This window comes from Procambarus clarkii, chromosome 28 (assembly GCF_040958095.1).
Source record: "Procambarus clarkii isolate CNS0578487 chromosome 28, FALCON_Pclarkii_2.0, whole genome shotgun sequence".
In the NCBI taxonomy this organism is placed as follows: domain Eukaryota; kingdom Metazoa; phylum Arthropoda; class Malacostraca; order Decapoda; family Cambaridae; genus Procambarus; species Procambarus clarkii.
Window position 1 is genome coordinate 42013884 of NC_091177.1, and position 22064 is coordinate 42035947.

The 22064-nt window shown below is 41.2% G+C and overlaps 1 protein-coding gene across 3 annotated transcripts in view; it reads right to left on the reverse strand.

The window, feature by feature from the left end:
* LOC123755067 (V-type proton ATPase 116 kDa subunit a 1) overlaps window positions 1-22064 on the reverse strand; it is a 73890-nt gene that overhangs the window by 6852 nt on the left and 44974 nt on the right. For all 3 annotated transcript variants that reach the window (XM_069332955.1, XM_069332953.1, XM_069332954.1), the window contains exons 9-15: window positions 21368-21518; window positions 18565-18704; window positions 14195-14440; window positions 8850-8959; window positions 4374-4581; window positions 777-956; window positions 385-591 (exon numbers count right to left, since the gene is read on the reverse strand). In XM_069332955.1, the coding sequence (XP_069189056.1) occupies window positions 385-591; window positions 777-956; window positions 4374-4581; window positions 8850-8959; window positions 14195-14440; window positions 18565-18704; window positions 21368-21518 (1242 nt within the window). The remainder of the gene's footprint in view (window positions 1-384; window positions 592-776; window positions 957-4373; window positions 4582-8849; window positions 8960-14194; window positions 14441-18564; window positions 18705-21367; window positions 21519-22064) is intronic.

Genomic DNA, 22064 nt, shown 5'->3' on the forward strand with positions numbered 1-22064 from the left:
AAATTGTCCACAAAGGTTTTAAGTAGCAGACTGTAATTTTGCCCTATATGGTGTGAAAAACTTGCTGAATGAATAGGGTACCTTCTATAGGAATCTGAAATGTTTTTTCTCTTTACTATCTTATTTCTTCCCTCCTGGCAGATGCACCCCATACCCTATGAATGTGGGATATGATAGTGATGTGTGGCCCGTGTTAAATCCTGTCAGGTCCAAGACTGAACTGCACTTTAAAACAGATCTTGCTATCATGTAAGTTCACAACAAATATTTTTTTTTACAAATATATATGAATGAAAACAGCTGTTTGAAAAAGTAATAGTTAACTTGATATTTGATGATGAAATACAATTATACAGCAGAAAATAATACAATTAATATTCATACCTGAGCAAGTCCAATTCTCATAACCATGCTCCACAACACTTCAGAAAGCTGCCCATGAGCCAGAGACAAGGCCCACAGTCTGAGATAGGAGGCTGTGTGGGATACTGAACCCAGAACATACTCAATGGTATGAATGGCTTGCTCGATGAACACTTCGCTGAACTCAAATTCTTCTTCTTCTTTGTGATGTGGACCCGATGGTTCACCCTTCAAACCAGACAAAATATTAATAACGTGTGCCAACTACCGGCTAATTTGGTCTGTTTAAATTTGGTACTGTAATGAATAATATAAATTTTTCTTTGCCTTTTAAAAATCTTTAAATAATGGCAAAGACATAACGGTTGTGACTAAGCAGAATAACATTAATAGTCTTTACTGAGAATTCTTACCATCTCTGACTCCACAACTGACTGGAAATTGCGAGCTCTCATGTTGGCCTTGTGGCGGCTATTGAGAATGAGCGGCTTAGGGATGAGCATGAGAGGAACACAGATGACGCACAGTAACAGCAGCACCACCTGCACTGTGTACTGACCCTTATACATCCATAAACTACAGTTTTCAGGAGGCTGAAAAATAAAGTACACTCTACAGTATGAAAAAAAACATTTATATTATGTTCATACAGGAAAACATAAGGTGGAATATATACCATGTTTATTAATACAAGCATCCATAAATGCTATGGAAAAAGATGAATACTGTATATGATAATGACAGAATGACTGCATCACAGCATTTTGAGAATGGCTCCCACTAGCCTGACCATCTACCTCGCCCTTCTCAATCCACCAATCTTCATGTTTTCTAACTTAATAAATCTACACTATTTTACTCAAAATTTTCGAAAAATTTAACAGGCGTCCCTAACCCTTAAACTGTGCACATTGCATCCGGGGTAACATTCCCAGGTGTTAGAGCCTCGGTACTGAGTGAGGACGAAGGCTGGCGCACACAGCATGAGCCAACAGCACTGCTATTCAGCTTGTGACCACAGCATTGCCTAAAAATTTCAAAATATATATGTACCTGTTATTATTTAGCGATGATAGTATTACAGAAGACTCCTGACAGTGATAAAAATAACCAACATTCTGATAATAACAAGATTGTGGTGATAATTAGCACTGAGTAGTATGGTGGGAGGAGTAATCTTGGTGGGAAGGGAGATAGTGTCGTCTACTGACTGTGTGGCCACCTGTTATTGTCTGGACTCACCATACCAGCTTAGTGGATGGTGAGTGTATATGTAACACCAGCTATATAGTGATATAGAGGATTATCTCTATATATATGTACAGTATATAAATAAAACATGTGTATTATTGTAATAACGGCAAAAGGAGTACAGTATGTTGGGTGTAGCCATTCTGAGGTGTTGGTGAGGGAGGGAAGGAGGCAATGTTTGCTGGTTGGTGTGTGTGGTAGCCACTCCTCATTGTTTGGACTCACCATACCAACTTAGTGGTTAGTAATGGTGAACAAAACATGCAGATACTTACATATAACATGTGTATGTAGTGTAATAACAGCAAAACTTTGTTTATTGTTTTACGAACATAATTGAATCACTAAAATGCACACCATACTTTTGAGTATAGCGATGATTCACACACTATTATATAAATATATCACTACACACTACTGAATAATATTACTGCAAAAAGGTAACAAAAAAATCAGACACATTGAAATAATTATTTAATAATATCTTTGTGGCAACTCCCGCCTGACAGCTCGAGCGAAGCAGACCGCCTCCGATGCTTGCTTTGTCAACACCTCACTTTTGCCAGACTTCCTCGCCCTATTGCAGCCAAAATGTGTCGCCTAGTTTTTTTTTTATACCCCGTGGCATTTTTTTTTTTATACCTGGCAGTGTTAACCCTTAAATGGCGCATGGGTATATACCATTTGACACCCACAGGCGCATTTAAGAAAAAAAAAAGTGGGTTTGTTGAACCCTGTGTGAAAATTGAAAAATAAATTGTGTTTTTTGGCTCATTCACCCACTTAAAAGTATTACTGTAACACATAGTCTATACTATATCAATCTTGGTCCATGTTAGTAAAATGGCTAAGTTTAAAAACCTTATACAGTGCATTGTAAAAACCTGTGTTACATTTGTATATTACCAAGAAAGTGTAGAGTAAAGTAACAATCTTAATTTTAAATTGGTGTGGGACCAATTGTCAATTCATCCCAAACGTTTGTATTAGGTGAAAATTATAACTCAATCTCAGCAATCCTGTAACATAACCCTGTGTTCTTACAGTTAATAAGTAAACTATTCTTGAGTCGTTCAAGAAACCCATGTATGAGGCTTTAACCCCAGGTGTGATTATTGTCCAACTTAGACTAAGAATACTTAATTTCTATTTGCCTAGCATATATACGATATATATATTTCCTTCTATTATTTAAAGAAATGACAGGTTTTGTTAGTCTGTTCTCTCGGGTATGGGTTACAGCCTTGTGTCCTTACACTAGTTATGCCCCTTATGTATAGAGGGAGAATGAGGAAAAATCTTGGTCTCTTAATAGAATTGTCTCCTAGCATACACATATTGCACTTGTTCCTTTCAAGGAGGCTATTTTGCACACCCTGTCATGCCTCCTGGTCTCATGAGGACCTATTTCCATGCACAGAATTGGAACCAGTCCTCCTAATATTTTCCAAGTATAAATTAGTATGCATCTCTCACCTGAATACATATTTATGTAGAAAATACAAATTTAAGAATGTTAAAAATTCCCAATAATTTAGATATTTTGTTGAAAGGATTCAAGCAGGAAAAGAAACTCTCCACATTCCCAGGTCAGCAACTTTCCAACTTTGAATAGGGTTGCTAGTGTGTAACAATATTTCACCCATAGTGTAGTATTGTCTTAACCAAAATGCACAGAGCCTAAAGGCACTCTGAGAGTTGTGCTATTTTTTTTTTAATTAGGATATATTTTACTGTTTTTAATGTTTTCATCACTGTTTTGAAATGAAAATGGTTGAGCTTGGAAACATTTTGACATTAACGTTACCTGTACATTTATAAAAACAAAAATGTGTCCTTAACAATTGCACTATAACGTTTTTGCCGAAACCAGGTGTGCAATGTGGTGGTTAAACAGTATCATTAGTCTGGCATCTCTTATTTTAAACAACTTTTGTAATTGAGTCAAACAGTTTTTTTTGCAGTTGTGAGTTACTTTATTGTGTTCTTCAGAAAGTAAACTTTTTCAGCATGATTACTTCCAAACCTTTGACCAGACCACCAGCCAGGAGGCCTGGTCACAGACAGGACCATGGGGACAGTGACCAGACCACCAGCCAGGAGGCCTGGTCACAGACAGGACCATGGGGACAGTGACCAGACCACCAGCCAGGAGGCCGGGTCACAGACAGGACCATGGGGACAGTGACCAGACCACCAGCCAGGAGGCCTGGTCACAGACAGGACCATGGGGACAGTGACCAGACCACCAGCCAGGAGGCCGGGTCACAGACAGGACCATGGGGACAGTGACCAGACCACCAGCCAGGAGGCCTGGTCACAGAAAGGACTATGGGGACAGTGACCAGACCACTAGCCAGGAGGCCTGGTCATAGACAGAACCATGGGGACAGTAACCGGACCACCAGCCAGGAGGCCTGGTCACAGACAGGACCATGGGGACAGTGACCAGACCACCAGCCAGGAGGCCTGGTCACAGACACGACCATGGGGACAGTGATTCACTAGAACCAATAACAAGTAGGTAGAAAGCTATCTGCTGTGTTCACTTACTATTAGTATACAGTATAATGAAAGGAAGAATGTTATACACTATTTCTAAATACCATACTTCATATTTTACAGTAATATAAATATTTGAGATATTGTTACAGCACTTGGTTTGCATTATTTCAGATAATACTGTATGTGGTGAATGGAGTTTATTATAGCTGGAGTGTAGCATTCAAGTGTAATAGAATCCTGATCAGTACACTTACCTCATCTGTTTTTAGAAGAACCATGTTGATGAATGTAATGAGAACAGAAGGGGCACAGCTTGATCCATGTTCTACATCAAACGCTTCTCCACATCCATAATGAATCCACTTGTGGAAAACCATAATGCAAAGATATCCAAAGAGACCAATCAAGAAGATGATTTGAGGGATGAATTCAAACACCAAACTCAACCAGTTCTTGAAAAACCTGAAAACATGAATAAGATCAAATAAAAGGAATATGTTTACCAAAAATGTTTGAAGTGTTCCCATGAGTAGTATTCCTACATCCTACGATAATTGTTGATAATTGACAAAAAACTAAAATGTAATAGTTTTACGTCTCCACTGTTGAGTAAAAGAAACAGCATTTTATAGTTAGTGTCATTGTCCGTCAAATGTAGAAAAGTATTATCAAATTACTATCATTAGATATCAAAAAATGTCCATAAAATGTAGAGGACCCTGCCTGTTGGAATATCTAACTTCCATTTATGAGATGAACCATTTTCATATGGAACATACTATGATGACAATATTCCTACTAATCATCATCATAACTTGCTATGAGAAAAGCATATACTTGTTGCTGTTAGTATGAGCTCAAATTGACAGTCTTAAATTTATTGCATCACCACATATAACAGCACATTTTTATATCAGTATGTACCCCGCTTCAACATACTGCATTCTGCACGATAGCATCAAATAGAAGAGCCGAAGTTTAGCTATCGAGAAAATCCACAGGAGCCGTGATGTTTCAAAACTATGCACTGGGTATTCCCAGATGCACGCTCTAATTGACTACTCCACAACATGGTGAGAGAGCTGCAACCCGGGGTACTACTGCATTCACTATGATTCATTCTGTGTATTGAAAGAGGGGCATCAGAGGTAGAATTACTGAACGACAGAGCCAGAGTGCACAGGGGAAATTGTGAGAGACACTAGTTCGACTTCAGTGGAAGCCTCGGGAATCCTAGTGGGTGCAGTAGTACCCCAGGATGCAATTCTTTTACCATGTCGTTTCATAGTTGTTTAGAGCGTGCATCTAGGAACACTTGGCGCATAGGTTCGAATCGTCATCACGGCTCCTGTGGATTTTCTCACTGATATATCACTATAATGTGATTTCTCTATTTTAGCTAGCGACACATCCCACCTTTTATATCAATCTTTACTTTAAGGTGCAGTTATCATCACACGCTTATTTACTGTGTAATGCGGTTATCATATGTTGATTTTAAGTATTATTGTCTGGTTTTATACTGTACAATGATGCTAATATGGACACAATAGCTCTATATGGATTAATAGAGTTTATCTTGATCTTATGAACAAATCCTGCTATCATTTCATGATTACTCTCTATGTAAATGTGGTTATCACAAATGTTGCTATAACAATGTAGTAATCATTATAAAATTCATTATAAATACATGTATACCAGTTTTGTTCATATGATTTTCACAACTATATGATTACAACGAAATATACCAGGTCAACCAAGGATCATTTGAATATAATAATGCTGCATAATGTATCAACCATAACCAGGTATCAGGTATCAATGAGTTCCTGCAGAAGGCCTATTGGCCTACACGAGGCAGCTATTTACACCAAACATGAGAACATAAGAATAAACCCATCATTGAATGTAATGAAATGGCTCTTCCTGAAGCTATCTTGCCGAGATTGCTACATACTGAAAGGTCACGTTAGTCGAAGAAGTTTTGTTTGGCCTATTGGGAACCAGAGGCAAAATCTGACCCCTCTCACAGAGATGTGAGGAGCAGGACAAGGATTCAATCATACTACTGTGGCTCGAAAGTCTTTAGTACCGATCACCACCACCAGCTGGCCTGACCCTATCCGGCCTCCCTCACCAGCCAGTTCTGGAACTGATGAACTGATGAACCTGGAGAGGGAAGGAATTAGGGAGCCACCACAGACACTCCATAAAGAGTAGTTTTATTACTTTCAATTCCGGGTTTTTGGGTGGCTACATGAAACTAACCACAGAGACAATTAGGTGAGAGAACAAAAATGGGAATTATCAGGAAGGAGAAGATGCAGCAGGAACTAGGGAAAAAGAGAACCCAGGCTGGAAGACATGGGCCCAAATCAACACACGATCAAATGGTACCAGGAACATTAACAAAATACTGAGCAGCTTGAACCCTGTTAGAATGACAAAACCCCAGAGCTCGAATATGGTACCGGAAGAGACCTGTCAGTTGGATGACAGTAAGCTTTGTCAATACTCGTCTGAATTAATAGGCTGTTGTAGTGACGGTAATTAATTGGGGATTACTCACCGAATGCTTGACGTTTCAAGTATGATGTAATTATTTGACTTGCGAGTTATTGTTGCCATTTAAGTGTCATGGAGACACAAGTGTGTTAACGTAATTGCTTAAATTCAATTAGTGTAACTTTTAATGTTGGTGTCCTGAGAGAAGTGTTAACGGAAGATTTTATAGGGGGTTATCATTCTTAGATCACCCGCCTTGTTACTTGGTACCTCGTTGGAAGAGCAGCGAGTGCTACAAGTTTTGTTATTATAGTATTTGTTCACCGTGAGGCCATGAAAATATTGATTGCAAGCTTGCATCACCAGTGGGCACCACTGTTCAGTTAGTGTCATTATTCAGTCAGCGACGACGGGTAGGATACCGTGGGTCCACCAAGCTGTTTAATAGCTGTTCTTAAATGAGCCACTGTGATGACAGTAAAGTAATGTAAACTCTTTGTTGTAGTAGTTCTAGTTTTGTTTGAATAAATTGTTATGTTTCTAGAAAACAGTCATTTAAGTCAAACTCGCAATATTTCTGTCCTACTTTTCATGTTCTGCAACACCTTGCCTGCTTATGTGTATATTAAGTCTGTATCTAAAGCTAGAGTCCAATACACAGCACAACGCTTCAAATAATATGAAGTGAGATCCCATCGGCTACCCTCTATTAGTTTTTACTAGGAGGAGCCAACAACTTAAGTGGACAGGTTTCACCTGTGTGGTGACGCCTGGTGGTTTGCTCCCGCTTTCCTATGATCTTAGGCTTTTAGTTTCTGCCTGTAGCAGTTCTTTCTGTTTGAGGTCTGCCTCTCTTGCGAGGTAGTTACGATTAACGTAACATCAATAGAAATTCTTTTGATAAAGTCAAAGGAAAAAAATCTCACAATAAGGACCTAACACAAAAGTCAGATGCAATTGATACAGCACCTATGAGGACGATACAATGAGAAGGCAGAAGGCAAACCGCGAGTCCCCCTAATATTTTATCCAGTTGTTTTATCCAGAGCGTATCCAGTTGCAGCTCTGAGTGCCACCCTTGCCATCTTCAATTTATATAGATGATACATAGATGAATTGTTTTCTGTGTTCAGTGATGATGCATCTGATACAAGTAGCATAGATGAACAGTGTTAGCAGCTTCCATGGTGGTGTTTTCCATAGCTATTTTCAAGAATAGCTGAATCTCTTCCAGAATGCCTGAATCTCTTCTAGATTGACTGACACTCTTTGAGGATGGCTGAATCTCTTCCAGTGTGGGACCTTACAAAGCGATCTTTTCAAGATTACCTTTCAAACTGCTCTTTTTCTATAATCTTTTCAATACTACTTTATGCTTTACAAGCTTGGCTGCATACCACCTACAAGTACTAAAGCCAAGGGTGTATGTGAGTGCGTTATTTGCAAGCACACAGAATGAAGAAACAGGAAGCGAAAATCTATCTGTACCTGGTGCAATGAGAGCGAAGTCGCGTTGTATACCATGGACTACTTTGTTGATTATTACTTACTTCCGAAGTACTGAGTGTGTAATACAGCGTGTTACTGTGTAAATAGTGTGTGAAAATGTACATATTGTAATTTTAGGGAATATTTAACAAGTAATATTGACGACAATAAACATTTATTGTGGACACATTACTGACACATGTATCACAGTTCCATTGAACATTATGAACGTTCTACTGCATACATATTGTAAAGGATACAAATATGCATCATATACGATAAAAAAAAAACATAAAACCGCATTGGAAATACATGGAACAAATAATTGAAAATATATTTGTGGCAACACCAAGTGCTTGAATGGCCCGGGCGACCGTGTCTGGGAGCTCCACGTACGGGTGACCAGCCCCTGATGACGTCACAGCGCACCTTGTCCACGTCCCCACAGCCAATGTAAGTGGAATTTGGTATTTATTTTTACATAGACACGTTCAGGGAAGGCAATTCATCATTTTACAAAGAAAAAGAATTTTTTGGGAACACTTGTGTTCGTGCGCGATGGGGGAATTTCACAAACTTGGCGCATCACAGTGGTTAATTATCAATAATCATAATAACTACTGCATTTTAAAAAATAAACTGATTAAAGTCAGTTATTACACTGTATATTAAGCTCTACAAAATACAAATATAAATTAATATTACTGCTACAACAAAAGTAATACAGTACTCACACATGATTTACAACAGAAAGAAGAACACCAAAGATCATGTGAACAACCCCGATGATGATGGAAATCTTCATCTTATAACTGTTCTGGAAAGCAATCTTGTTCACTGCAATCTGAGAAAGCAATAAGAATAATTAACTTTGTTATACTGCGCACACAGTCATTATCATAAGAGTTCTATTAACCACTGCGCTGCATTATGACACTCACGTTGTGTGCAGGAAACAAATTATTTCCATAAAAATTACTAGAAACTCCCCCAAAGAAAAACAAGCAAACAAGCACCACCTCATCACACCTTGCGCTGCTTGTTCCAGCCGACCCCCCCCCTTCCCCACCCCACCCCTCAGGAAGTGAATAGGGGGTCCAGACCACCGAGCCAGCAGCAGGATCGTCAGTTTGGAGGCTGGAAACGGAAATAAAAACCCGCCGACTGTGAGGGAGGAAGACCCCTGGAGGTTCCATGTGCACCGCAAAAGAGCCTCCAGGGCTCTACCCAGAAAATGGCTGTGGAGGTTTTCTACTTTGCTTTCCCAACTGCAATGCGTACATCACCACCAATGTGCATATAGCAGGCGCTTCGTGAAGCTGTCGAAATCGAGTAAAGAGTAAAGGGTAGAAGAATGACGTCATGACCACGTCACGACTACGTCACTGTTGTTATTCTTCATTGCAACAGTCGAGATTGACCCCAGAAGTCAGAGCTTATCTCTCGCCTCGCTGGCATCCCCTCTCTCATGCCTGACATCTTCCACTGTGACTGTCATGAATGCTTAATTCCTCTTTATCTAATTTCCCTTGGGCATATGACGGCCTCCGCATGATACAAGTATTCCTGAATATGTGGGCATCCTGGGGGACACCTGACATGACAGTTTCCATCCAGGGTTAACAGAGATAGGGCTTGTGCATGACTAGGTGCACTGCACTGCAATGAGCCATTCAAGTCAGCTGCGAGAGAATCCTGAGAGACCATACTCTCACAATGGCGCTTCATTACATCCAACGCTGGTTTTCTGTGGGGAAGTTCACTCGGCTCCCTGGAGCTAACTACCTAAAGAGAAAAAAAAGGGACTTACCCGGGAGGAGGCTGCACCGTACAACTCATACCCAAGACGAGATACCTGGCTGCAACCGCCGACACAAGACCGCTGAGGGCCCGGTACAATTACAAGATATCGGGCAGCCAGAACCCTATTCAATCTCCAAAACCCTCGTGCCCAAATATCCAGCTAAGATGTATAGCCAAGCACAGCAGCCAAAACTATAAATGTACAAACACCATGGGGGCAAGGGTAGACTTTAGTCAGGCTTGACTTGATAACCCTGCAGACGACCTGAGAGACCTGAGCACTGGAACAGGGAACAAGCAAACCAGGTCAACAAAAAGCTCGTCACTGGAAACAGAACCCGATGTGTGCAGGTAACGGTGTAAAGCCACAACCGGACATAAAACAAGATGCACCCACGGCCTGACCAACCAACCATCAATGACCCATGGACCCCTTCGGAAGCCCACCATCTCATTCTCTGCCAGAAACAGAGGAGATGGCTGCAAACGAACAAAACAGCCACCCGAACCAAAAGAGTAAAAGCAACGAGCAACCTTCAAACTCACAAGGCGAGATGGGGCTCTAAAAGACTCATCCATCGTGATCAACAAAGTCCCGAGCACGGGGGGTTTCCAGGGACTGCAGGGAGTCGTTTTTCCTACTGCCAAAGCAGGTAGTATCCCCATAATATATTCGAGCAAACTGGCCCCTGTGAGGTGAGCAACAATGGAGGCGGAAAGGAGGACTGCCCTACTGTACCTAGGTAGCACCTAATAATTTATTTATTTATATACAAGAAGGTACATTGCGTTTATGAGAGTACAGAGCATTGAAGTTTTACATTCTTGTAAAGCCACTGGCACGCATAGCGTTTCAGGCAGATCCTTAATCTAACAGAATTTTCAGAAGGTAATTTCTAGCAAAAAATTAAAGAAATATTTACAGGTACATTGTAATAAAGTATAAAAATACATTGTAAGAAAGTATAAAAAATACACTGTATAAGGCATTTAATAGGATTAGTAGGTACATTGAAGTAAATTTAAGGGTTATCCACAGGTACTTTGTAGCATAATTTGAGGATTATTGCAAGGTTTAATGCAGTAAACTGTGTGTTCAGTATAACCAATGATTACAATGGTAAAGTTGTAAGGTTTAGGTAAAATATTGGGGGATTGGGTAGCAGTGTGAGTTACAAGCACTAGATAGGAAACTATAAAGATGAAATTTGGTACTTTTTTGTTTTATTTTTAAATAAGGCAAAAATTTGACAGTTTTTCAATTCGTTAGGAAGTGACTTCCTTAGACCAGGTCCCTTTATTTGCATCGAGCGTTTACAAAGATTAAGTTTGACTCTGAGGATATCAGAGATATTTATTTCTGGTTTGGTATGTGTTCTATTACATTTGTCCAGGAAGAGTTTCAGAACAGGGTTTGCACTTAAGAAAAGGGTTTTGTAAAAGTAATTGGCACAAGAGAATGAATGGAGTTTATATTTAACATGTTTAGGGATTTAAACAGGGAGGGGTCTGAGTGTTGTCAGAAAGCAGTTTGTTATTGTTCTGATAGCAGATTTTGCTGGGTGATGATGGGCTTGAGGTAGTTTGCAGAAGTTGAGCCCCCATGCACAGATACCATATGTAAGATAGGGATAGATTAGTGCATAGTTTAGTGAGAGGAGAGCAGAGTTTGGAACATAATATCTGATATTAGAGAGTATACCAACCATTCTTGAGACTTTCTTGGTTTTGTGTTGTATGTGGGTGCTGAAGTCCAGTCTCTTGTCTAAGTATAGGCCAAGGAACTTTGCATCATTTTTATTGCTGATGTTAACATAGTCTATCTGAAGCTGAATTGCATTTATTGATTTGCTTCCAAATAAGATGAAGTAGGTCTTTTCTATGTTTAGTGAGAGTTTGTTGGTTGACATCCACAAGAACTTTTTTTTAGTTCATTTTTTACAACATTAAATAATGTGTGTGGGTTGGGGTCTGAGTAGATGAGGGTAGTATCAGCAAATAATATAGGTTTAAGAATGTTAGAGGATGACACGATAAGAGGAAAAGGAACTGTGGCAGCCTCCCAGTCGGGCAAGAAAGCAAACTAAAGAATGAATGAGAACTCGGAGGGAGCACCACAACCCAGGGGACCCAGGGGAAGAATCACAGCCACTGTGATCATGCAAACTGAGCAGCCCAGCGCGCCCCAACCAGCAAACAACAACTCCCTACCCAGGCCAAACGAAAGTACCAGAACCTAAGCTGACCCCAAGGGGGCGAGGCAGTAAACCAAGCAGTCACTACCCGTACAGGAAAAAGGGACCCAAAGGACCCAGAGAAAAGAACTCTGAACCCCAAAGGGTGTACTCACAGGGTGCCTAGGGAAGGGAGCTTTAAGCGCATGCAGCCCTTGGTACAAACCTCCTGACAACATGCAGAAGGAACACCAGCAGGGTAGAGCTAATCGGGTAATCGAGACCAGAGGAAGCGTCCACCCAGTATACTTCAGCTGACAAACTGACGATCCGGCTGCCGGCTAGGATCGTCTCGGATCAGTCGGGGAGATTGCACTCCCTCTACCCCTCCCAGAGGCCCGGGGGAAGGGGGGGGGTCGCTGCAAACAAGCGGCACATGGTGTGATGAGGTGGTGCTTGTTTAATCATTTTTCTTTAGGGAAGTTTCTAGCCTCTGTTCGGTCTTGGGTTGCTATTTTTCTACCAGGAGGGGTCTGTTTTGACCTGCCTATTTTTGTGGGTGACCAATCCTGGTCGTTGGTAGACATGAATACTTTTATACACAAGAATTTCATAGGCCATTGTTCCCTTCGCCTCTCTGAGGGGGACCATGATCTGGCTAGTGGTCCCCAGTAAGCATGACAACTCCATATGACAGAAGCCCTGTACTAATATTAGCCAATATCAGTCCAATCAATAGCTCCAGGGAGCCGACAGGGCTTCCCCACAGAAAAAGGGGGTAAGCTTGTCAGGTCACGTTTCTTGGAAAGGTTACAGCATTTGAGTATGTACTGTGAAAGGGAAGAGTCAACAGCAACAAAGCCAGGAATAAGGTTCATGTTGGACATGTTGTGTATCAGAGCTGATTCGTCAAGATGACATTTGAAGTGTAAAGGCAAGAAAGGTTATTTTAGAAGACCAATCAATAAGATGATTAGTCTTTAACACGACAGAAGAGAGCATTGTTTATGTCTGCAGACTTAACACTTCTTTTGTGTTCCTTAAGTGACATTTAATGTACGGCCATTTCCTCAAAGTATTGGAGAAGACAGGAAATAAGTAGACACCAGCAGCATTAGAAGCAGAAGGAGCAGTATGAACTAGACAAACTATGAGTGTTAGTTTATCAAAAGACAAGCGTTAAGTCAAGAGTACAAAGGGTATTAGTGAGAATTTTTTGCTCAGATGTGAAGGGAAGGCAAAACACAGTGCTAATAGTGTTGTAAACTGGTTTGGGATGAAGGAAATTTAGTTCAGCTTGAGAATAGGTACAGTTGATAAAATTTAAGGGGTAACCAAGACGAGAGAAAGATTTGTAAATAAAGGAAATTTCAGAATCAAGAAACTGAGGCTCACTGATGCACAGAGCGTGGAGGAAGAGATAAGAACAGTTAACAGAAGGAGGATGGTAGGAAAAGAAGTGACTGTACATACCACTATGCATGGGTTTCAGTACACAGAGAACACCCGGACACAGAATACATATTGGTGGTATTACTTTCTATTATTGTCTTTATACATTATTATGAAGAGAAAAGTGACTATAATTGAGGAGGCATCTGGAACCTATCTCTTTTTTTCTCATATGTCCTCAAGTTTTGCTTGATTGAGTTTGCTACACATTTTTCAGGAATGCATTCCCTCTAATTTGAGAGTCCATGGTACTGAAATGCATTCTTTTATTCCCATACAATACCAAAAAATTTAATTGTGGATCAGTTAAACGAAAAAGTGTCTGGGATAACACCAACAAGTAGAACTCTGAGAACACTTCTATAACATCAAAGATTTTCAAAGACATACAAATGCAACAGCAAATCTTTATTATTCTAAGGAAACACAAATGTTGATGTTAAGCATCATAAGGAAAGTGTCTCCTTTAAAGTACATTATTAAACTAACTTTTCTTTTCTCTACTTAGTGATTAACTAATAAATTTTAAATTCCACTTTCTCGTCATTCTACATAACCTTTGAATATTGGGCATTTATCATTTTTAAATATTATATTAAAGTCATCATAACCTTTTTAACGATAAAATTAAAAAATAGTCAACAACTAACCTGCCACATTGGGTCATATCCAAAAGGATAAGGCTTTTGATCATATTCATCATCAAGACCAGGATCCAATGTGTACTCTTCAAGCACTGTTAGGTTTGCTAATGTAACATTGTTACCCATGTGAAAAGCAGATCCAAATATATTGGTCGATTTGGAGAAGACGTCGTTGTAAATGAAACCAGTGTAGATTGAAAACAGGCCCATGAGGAGGAGAATATAGCGGCCACCAAAGAAAATGTTCCAGATCTGAAAAACGATAAATCATAAGCCACATTACTCGAGGAAATTATAAGTAATATAAATATGTACGATCACATTACATAACAGGAATAAAATCTGTTTCTAAAGATTTGAGCCAATACATATCTTGCACACTTCCTTGGTGCAGTAAAGTATTAATGATACCTTAGTAATAAGACTTCTGAGCCCACTAACATCATGGAGGTAGGTCCATCATATCACTGTTGCTAACTATCATATTATTATATGCTTCCTTCTTACCTACCATTATCTATACTATTAAAATATTGCATGGTTTTTTTAATAATTATCTTTATTGTTTATATTACGTTTTTTAGTTTAGTTTAATTTTAGTTCTTTTTTTTGAGCATTTTGACAATTTTGGCTTTTCAGTCCTTTCTTCAACCATCTTATTTTCATTAACAAGTTTCTTACAAAGGTTAATGTAAGTGCTAACAACACTGTTGCATAATATAATACAATGCAACACTTTTGTTACTTTAAACCTCCTGCTGCAAATACTATCCCTGCATGTTTTACATGTGCTTGTTTGTGTCCAACTCTCATATCTGCCTGTTTTAAATATGCAGAAGGAATTCATTATCAAACGAAGGCACAAGCCTAGAAGACTGTTTAGCACTGCCACAGAATATTTGTAAATTCCTAGATATCATTCAGGATGTTAATGCAAAAACAAAGACCTTCACAACTCTAAGTACTTTACGGAAAAAAAGATTTATCACCAAAACAAATTTATAATGTTGATGAAATGTGCGCGTGCTGGTAGTAATAGTTAGCTACATATTCTTTAGTTCATAATATCAAACATAATTACTGCTGGCTACAGATTTTTAGAGAGATTAAGAGCATATTGTTATGCCGATGCTGTTGGTATGCACAAATATAAATTATTGGTGATTAATCCTACAGCAATAATGGATAAGCTTGCAGCCTAGGTCACTGAAGAGAAAGAAGAAATTATCAGGTCACAGTACAGAGGTAAGGTGTGACTGAGAGTACCCAGATCGCTGGTTCAAGTCACCACACTGCTTCTACTGATTATCTCATATCAGTGTTGTTATTGGATATAGACTGTAGCTCCAAGGTTTGCACAATTAGAGAAACATCTTTCATGAAAGAACGGACAAGACTTTGGTCCACCTCAACTTGTTTTCCTCAAGTAATGATGAGGATTTAAAAGGTTCCCAAAAGAAAGCATAATTTCTGAGAGAAAGCATAATTTCCCCCTAAATATAAAGGGGTCTCCTTAAGCCAGTGCACCCTGTGCCTCTCTGAGGGGACCGGGTTCCGGCTCTGGTGCCCGGTAGGCAGGACTCCATTGACAAACCCCAGACTAATATAGAGCATACCGGTCCTATAGCTCCAGGGAGCAGGAGGGGCGCCCCACAGTAAATGTATCATTTAATAACCATGTGTAAAATTATATATTTCCAGGAAAAATTAAATTGTTCTGGTTTTGTGCACATCATGAGGAAGGCAAGTGATGGGGGGGGGGTGTCAAGTGATAAGGGGGTGTCAAGTGATAAGGGTGGGTCAAGTGATGGGGGGGTGTCAAGTGATGGGGGGTGTCAAGTGATGGGGGGGGGTCAAGTGATAGGGGGGGTCAAGTGATAGGGGGGGTCAAGTGATAAGGGGGTGTCAAGTGATAGGGGGGGTCAAGTGATAGGGGGGGGTCAAGTGATAAGGGGGGTCAAGTGATAAGGGGGGGTCAAGTGATAAGGGCGGGTCAAGTGATAAGGGGGGGGTTCAAGTGATAAAGGGGGGTCAAGTGATAAGGGGGGGTCAAGTGATAAGGGGGGGTCAAGTGATAAGGGGGGGTCAAGTGATAAGGGGGGGTCAAGTGATAAGGGTGGGTCAAGTGATAAGGGGGGTCAAGTGATAAGGGGGGTCAAGAGATAAGGGGGGGTCAAGTGATAGGGGGGGGTCAAGTGATAGGGGGGGGGGGTCAAGTGATAGGGGGGGGGTCAAGTGATAGGGGGGTCACGTGATAAGGGGGTCACGTGATAAGGGGGTCAAGAGATAAGGGGGTCAAGAGATAAGGGGGGGTCAAGTGATAAGGGGGAGGTCAAGTGATAAGGGGGAGGTCAAGTGATAAGGGGGAGGTCAAGTGATAAGGGGGGGTCAAGTGATAAGGGGGGGTCAAGTGATAAGGGGGGGTCAAGTGATAAGGGGGGGTCAAGTGATAAGGGGGGGTCAAGTGATAAGGGGGGGTCAAGTGATAAGGGGGGGTCAAGTGATAAGGGGGGGTCAAGTGATAAGGGGGGGTCAAGTGATAATGGGGGGTCAAGTGATAAGGGGGGTCAAGTGATAAAGGGGGGTCAAGTGATAAAGGGGGGTCAAGTGATAAGGGAGGTCAAGTGATAAGGGAGGTCAAGTGATAAGGGGGGGGGTGTCAAGTGATAAGGGGGGGTCAAGTGATAAGGGGGGGGTGTCAAGTGATAAGGGGGGGGGGGGGTGTCAAGTGATGGGGGGGTGTCAAGTGATGGAGTGTCAAGTGATGGGGGGGGTGTCAAGTGATGGGGAGGGTGTCAAGTGATGGGGGGGGGTGTCAAGTGATGGGGGGTGTCAAGTGATGGGTGTCAAGTGATGGGGGGTCAAGTGATGGGGGGTCAAGTGATGGGGGGGTCAAGTGATGGGGGGGGTCAAGTGATGGGGGGGGTCAAGTGATGGGGGGGGTCAAGTGATGGGGGGGGGTCAAGTGATGGGGGGGGTCAAGTGATGGGGGGGTGAAGTGATGGGGGGGTGAAGTGATGGGGGGTGAAGTGATGGGGGGGGTGAAGTGATGGGGGGGTGAAGTGATGGGGGGGTGAAGTGATGGGGGGGGTGAAGTGATGGGGGGGTGAAGTGATGGGGGGGTGAAGTGATGGGGGGGGTCAAGTGATGGGGGGGGTCAAGTGATGGGGGGGTCAAGTGATGGGGGGGTCAAGTGATGGGGGGGTCAAGTGATGGGGGGGTCAAGTGATGGGGGGGTCAAGTGATGGGGGGTCAAGTGATGGGGAGGTCAAGTGATGGGGGGGGGTCAAGTGATGGGGGGGTCAAGTGATGGGGGGGTCAAGTGATGGGGGGGTCAAGTGATGGGGGGTCAAGTGATGGGGGGTCAAGTGATGGGGGGTCAAGTGATGGGGGGTCAAGTGATGGGGGGTCAAGTGATGGGGGGGGGTCAAGTGATGGGGGGGGGTCAAGTGATGGGGGGTCAAGTGATGGGGGGGTCAAGTGATGGGGGGTCAAGTGATGGGGAGGTCAAGTGATGGGGGGGTTCATTGGGTTTGTGACCTTATCGTAATAATTTTGTAGTTACCATGCAGAGCAGAGGTCTGTGATCATCAAGTTAGATGCTTTATTTGTTCAATTTCACTTTAGTTTACATTGTGGAATAACCATTTATGAACACATAATTGACAAAAATATTGAGCATTGTATATATAAGCCTACAATGTAATAATGTATGCCTTTTAATACAGAAATATCTATACTGTACATAAATCCATTCCTGGCACAGCTCAAAGCAAGTGTCTTGCAACTCATACCTTTGTTGCTACCGTCTAGCAATGTTGTCCAGAAATACTAGACAATTCAAACACTGGTGGGAAAGACCAAACTGTGATTTCAAGAGAACCTAATCATATGGTATGCAATTTAAAATGATAGAATGTTTTTATGGGTCAAGGTTAAGTCCATTGCATCCATATAGTATTTACAGTCATTTGCATAAAAACTGGGCGATAACTTATAATCATATAATGAGAATTTGTTTATAACAACAAATTAAATTAGGAATCAATGCATGACAACAGCCACACTTTACTAATGTCCACTAACACATTAATTGGGATAAAAGTCTGCAATAAAATTCATATAAACTTACTACAGTGTATTTAACATTTTCAATTAAACCTCGTGTAATTTTTTTGTGTATTTCTACAGAAACTTTATCCTAGTGATATCAGAATCCTACAGCAAACTACACTTAACTTTGCAAAAGGGAACACCTAAAATACTGAATTCCTATTGAGATCCAAAGATACACTTATAATTTTAATATTTTCATTCTGCAATTCTTAAAAGGCAGCCCTAAGACCATGATTACAAAAGCTCTCAAAAGTACTTACCTCACCCTTCATCTTAGCAGCAATGAGAGCCTTCTCTCTTATAACCATCCATGCAGCAAACAGCAGCATAATCATTCCATGACCAGCATCACCAAACATCACAGCAAACAAGAACGGGAAGGTCGTCGTCGTGTACAGTGCTATTTATGAAAGTAGAGAGTCATAAATCATTAGAGTTTTCACCAATTTATCAATACAGTTAAATAAGAAACCTATAAATAATGAATTAAGCATTTGAAGAAGTAACTGATGATGTAAGGGATAGAAGCTTAAGCTAAGCCTGATTTGAAAGGGTCAGATGCAAAAACTGTAATAACATCACAAGGAAGAAATTAAAAGAATACAACTAATAAAAGGAAACATGCATTGTGTCAAGTTAAATGAGAAAGCTTGGAGGTAGTGTGGTGCTACAATACTGCCACTCATTCTCCCACTACATGAAGCCAAATTAATGTTAAACATCTGCAAAAGAACTACACAGATATTTGCCCAGTTAATTCAGTTAATTTCTCGTGTTTTAGCCAAGTATTGTTTCATTAATTATTTTGTTATGATTGAAGTTATAATAGTGTTCAATTTTTCTTGTTTGTTGTTTAATCCTGTAAGTTTCATACAACAAGGGCAAAAGCAGTTTTTTTTACTTTGTTTTATTTTTTTTGTTTGATATGAGTGAGAGCAATTTGTCACTTGCGCTACTGAAACACACCACTCATTTAACGCCTTTTTCTGGTCGGTTCTCGGGGGCTCCCTGTTGTTAGCCACCCAGATAACTCCTCTCAAAGTCACACCAGGCCCTTCTGAGTCATTGTAAGCCTATCAGGGACCAGAGACCAAAACCTGGCTCCCTCTATAAAGGCACATGGGGAGCTGAAAAGAGCACTCAGATTGAGGAAAAACTATCAGAAAGGAAGAGAAAACCAAAAAAACAATTATGGAAAACTAAACAGAAAATAATCCACCCAGTACTTTTAGTTAGCTCATTCACCCTCTAGTAGCAGCTGCCCATCATCAGGTGGCAGCACAGCGAACTACTCCCCTACACCGATACAAATCCTCAATCATGAGCAAGGCAAAGGCTATAATGACACCTGGAAGGCAAAAGTAGAGTCCAGGAAGCCACTGAGGACCCACCAGAAAGAAGAATTTCATTATATTCACAGTAGGTGTTCTGGAAGGGCTCCTCCAGTGGCATCCTGTTGCTATCTCACAACAGAGTAAAATACAAAGACAAATTCATCAATGACAGGAAAGTAAAAAAAAAACCCGTACCAGAAAAAACCCGTACCAGAAAAGGAGTAAGTGACAAGTGTGATGCACACCTAGGTCTTGCATCCCTCCCAGAGTACCACTGTCTACACCTCTCACTCATGGAGGGGGGAAGTCTCTCACTCAGCCTTGCAACCCTCGTGGCATGTGCAACTGCTTGCTTTCGGCCCTGATGCATTTGAGGGTTTCGGGGTCGAGGTTTGCCTTCTCTAACTTTGGCATGGAGGTAGTTGAGCCTGATGATCCTGCTGAGGCTTCTAGGTCCTTTTCAGCCAGCCCCAACCTTTGAAGTCTTTCCCTTGGAGCCTGCTTCTCTATCCCAGGCAGTGGGCATGGAGCGGATGCTGGCTCTGTTCTGGAGCCCTTCGTTGTGGTTCCAGGGGCTTGGGGGGGGGGGGGGAGATCTTGAGATGATTTCGGGGCTAATCATCCCCGCGGCCCGATCCTTGACCAGGCCTCACCCCTGGGGGGGGGGGAAGAGGGGGAAGAGTTCGCCCATAGGCCCTGTTTGATCCTTCGTGGATACTTGTTCCTTCTGTTTAGGGTCTTCTGTGAGTTGCTTTCTGTGCAGCTCCCCCCAGGGTTCACTTCTGGGTGCCCTTTGGTTCCTCTGATTCATCCATTTTGAGGTTCTGGTCTCTCACTTTCCTGGTGGAGGTTCAGGAGCCTCTGTGCTTACCTCCTGCTCAACCTGGATTTTACCTCAATTGTGATTGGATGCATTGAGAGGTTCCAGAGTCATTCTAGCTGGCAGATGCCCCTTTGTTTTTCTCTTTTCTTGAGATCCACACACAAAAAAAGGGAATTTATTGCATTTATTTTCAACTGGGAGCAGGGCTTGGTTTTGTCCATCCCACTTGCTCGAGTGGCATGCAGTTTCCATGATACAGGTTTCTGCAGGTAAAGCATTTTCTTGCGTCTCTCCATGTTTGCCTGTTTGCCCCGTTCTCCTGAGGGACATCGTGTTCCTGCATCTGCATGTTCCGGTTCCTTTGTGGTCAACTACGCTGTTGCTTTTAGACATTAACACTCGTTGCACGTGGGTACTGTCGTGCTCCTCTTGAGCCTTCTGGAGCTGTTTTTGGCTTGATCTCTATAAATGTTTATTTAGTTATCTTCTATTTTAATACATGCAATTGTAGTACATTACAGTATACCATATTTGAAAATGTCCAGGCATTTGTGGGTCTACTTTTAGCCAACAGACAGGTTTTGATTAGCGCAACTAGCAATCTTACCCCATGTTACACAATGTAAATTCTGAGATGCATATGCAACTGCAAGAACTTACTATCAATTTAAAGTAAAAATCATACTGTAAAGCCTCCAATCTCAATAATTGTAGATTAAATTCTGAGCAATGTAATTTGGTATACACAAAATCAATGAACATAATAAAGATCCGTGGGAACTATAGATAAGAACTCTAAGATACTTTAGAATTGTAAGACGTAGTACAGCATCCCTTGATTGATGAGTATGGTAGTTTCACAAAGACCAAACATCATGATATAATGAACAGAAAAGCCAAACTAACCTGGGTTGATTTCTCGGTAGGATGCCACTCCATAGGAATCAACCAAAGCTTGAAAGCCAGATGTGAATTTGTTTGTCCTATGGAAGGTTGGTGGCATCATGGTAGTTTGCATGCAATTCAGAATAGGCTGCACAGAACTGCCCGATTTCTCCTAGAAATTTACCAAAGTATGAGTACTGATTAATTACATGAAATTCCATCCTCTGGTGCAAATGACTGAAGAGTAAGACCCCCATGAGAGACTCTTCTGTCAGGCTATCTTAGCTATAGTGTGATGACTTAAATCTTAAGGCAAAATCTGATAGAATAAATGCCAAGTAATTAACGCAAACTGTGGTTATTGTCATAGGCTGATTCACAGGCTAAAGCAATTATCATATGTTGATTTTTACTATTATTGTCAGAGTTTTTCATGAATGATGCCAAGAAGATTATCGTGGTAGAGGAGCTTATCTTGACAAAACCTCCTCCTATCATTTCATGATTACTTACTATGCAAATGTGGTTATTGTTGCCAATGTTACTATGCCAAGTCATAGTAACACTATTCAATTTTATTATAATTATGATGACCAAACCACACATCAGAAAATGGAGAAACAATGATGTTCCCGCCAAACACACACCGAGACTACAACGTTGGTACAATGTTCGAGTAAGTTTTAACACCTAACCAGTTATAACAACCAATATACCA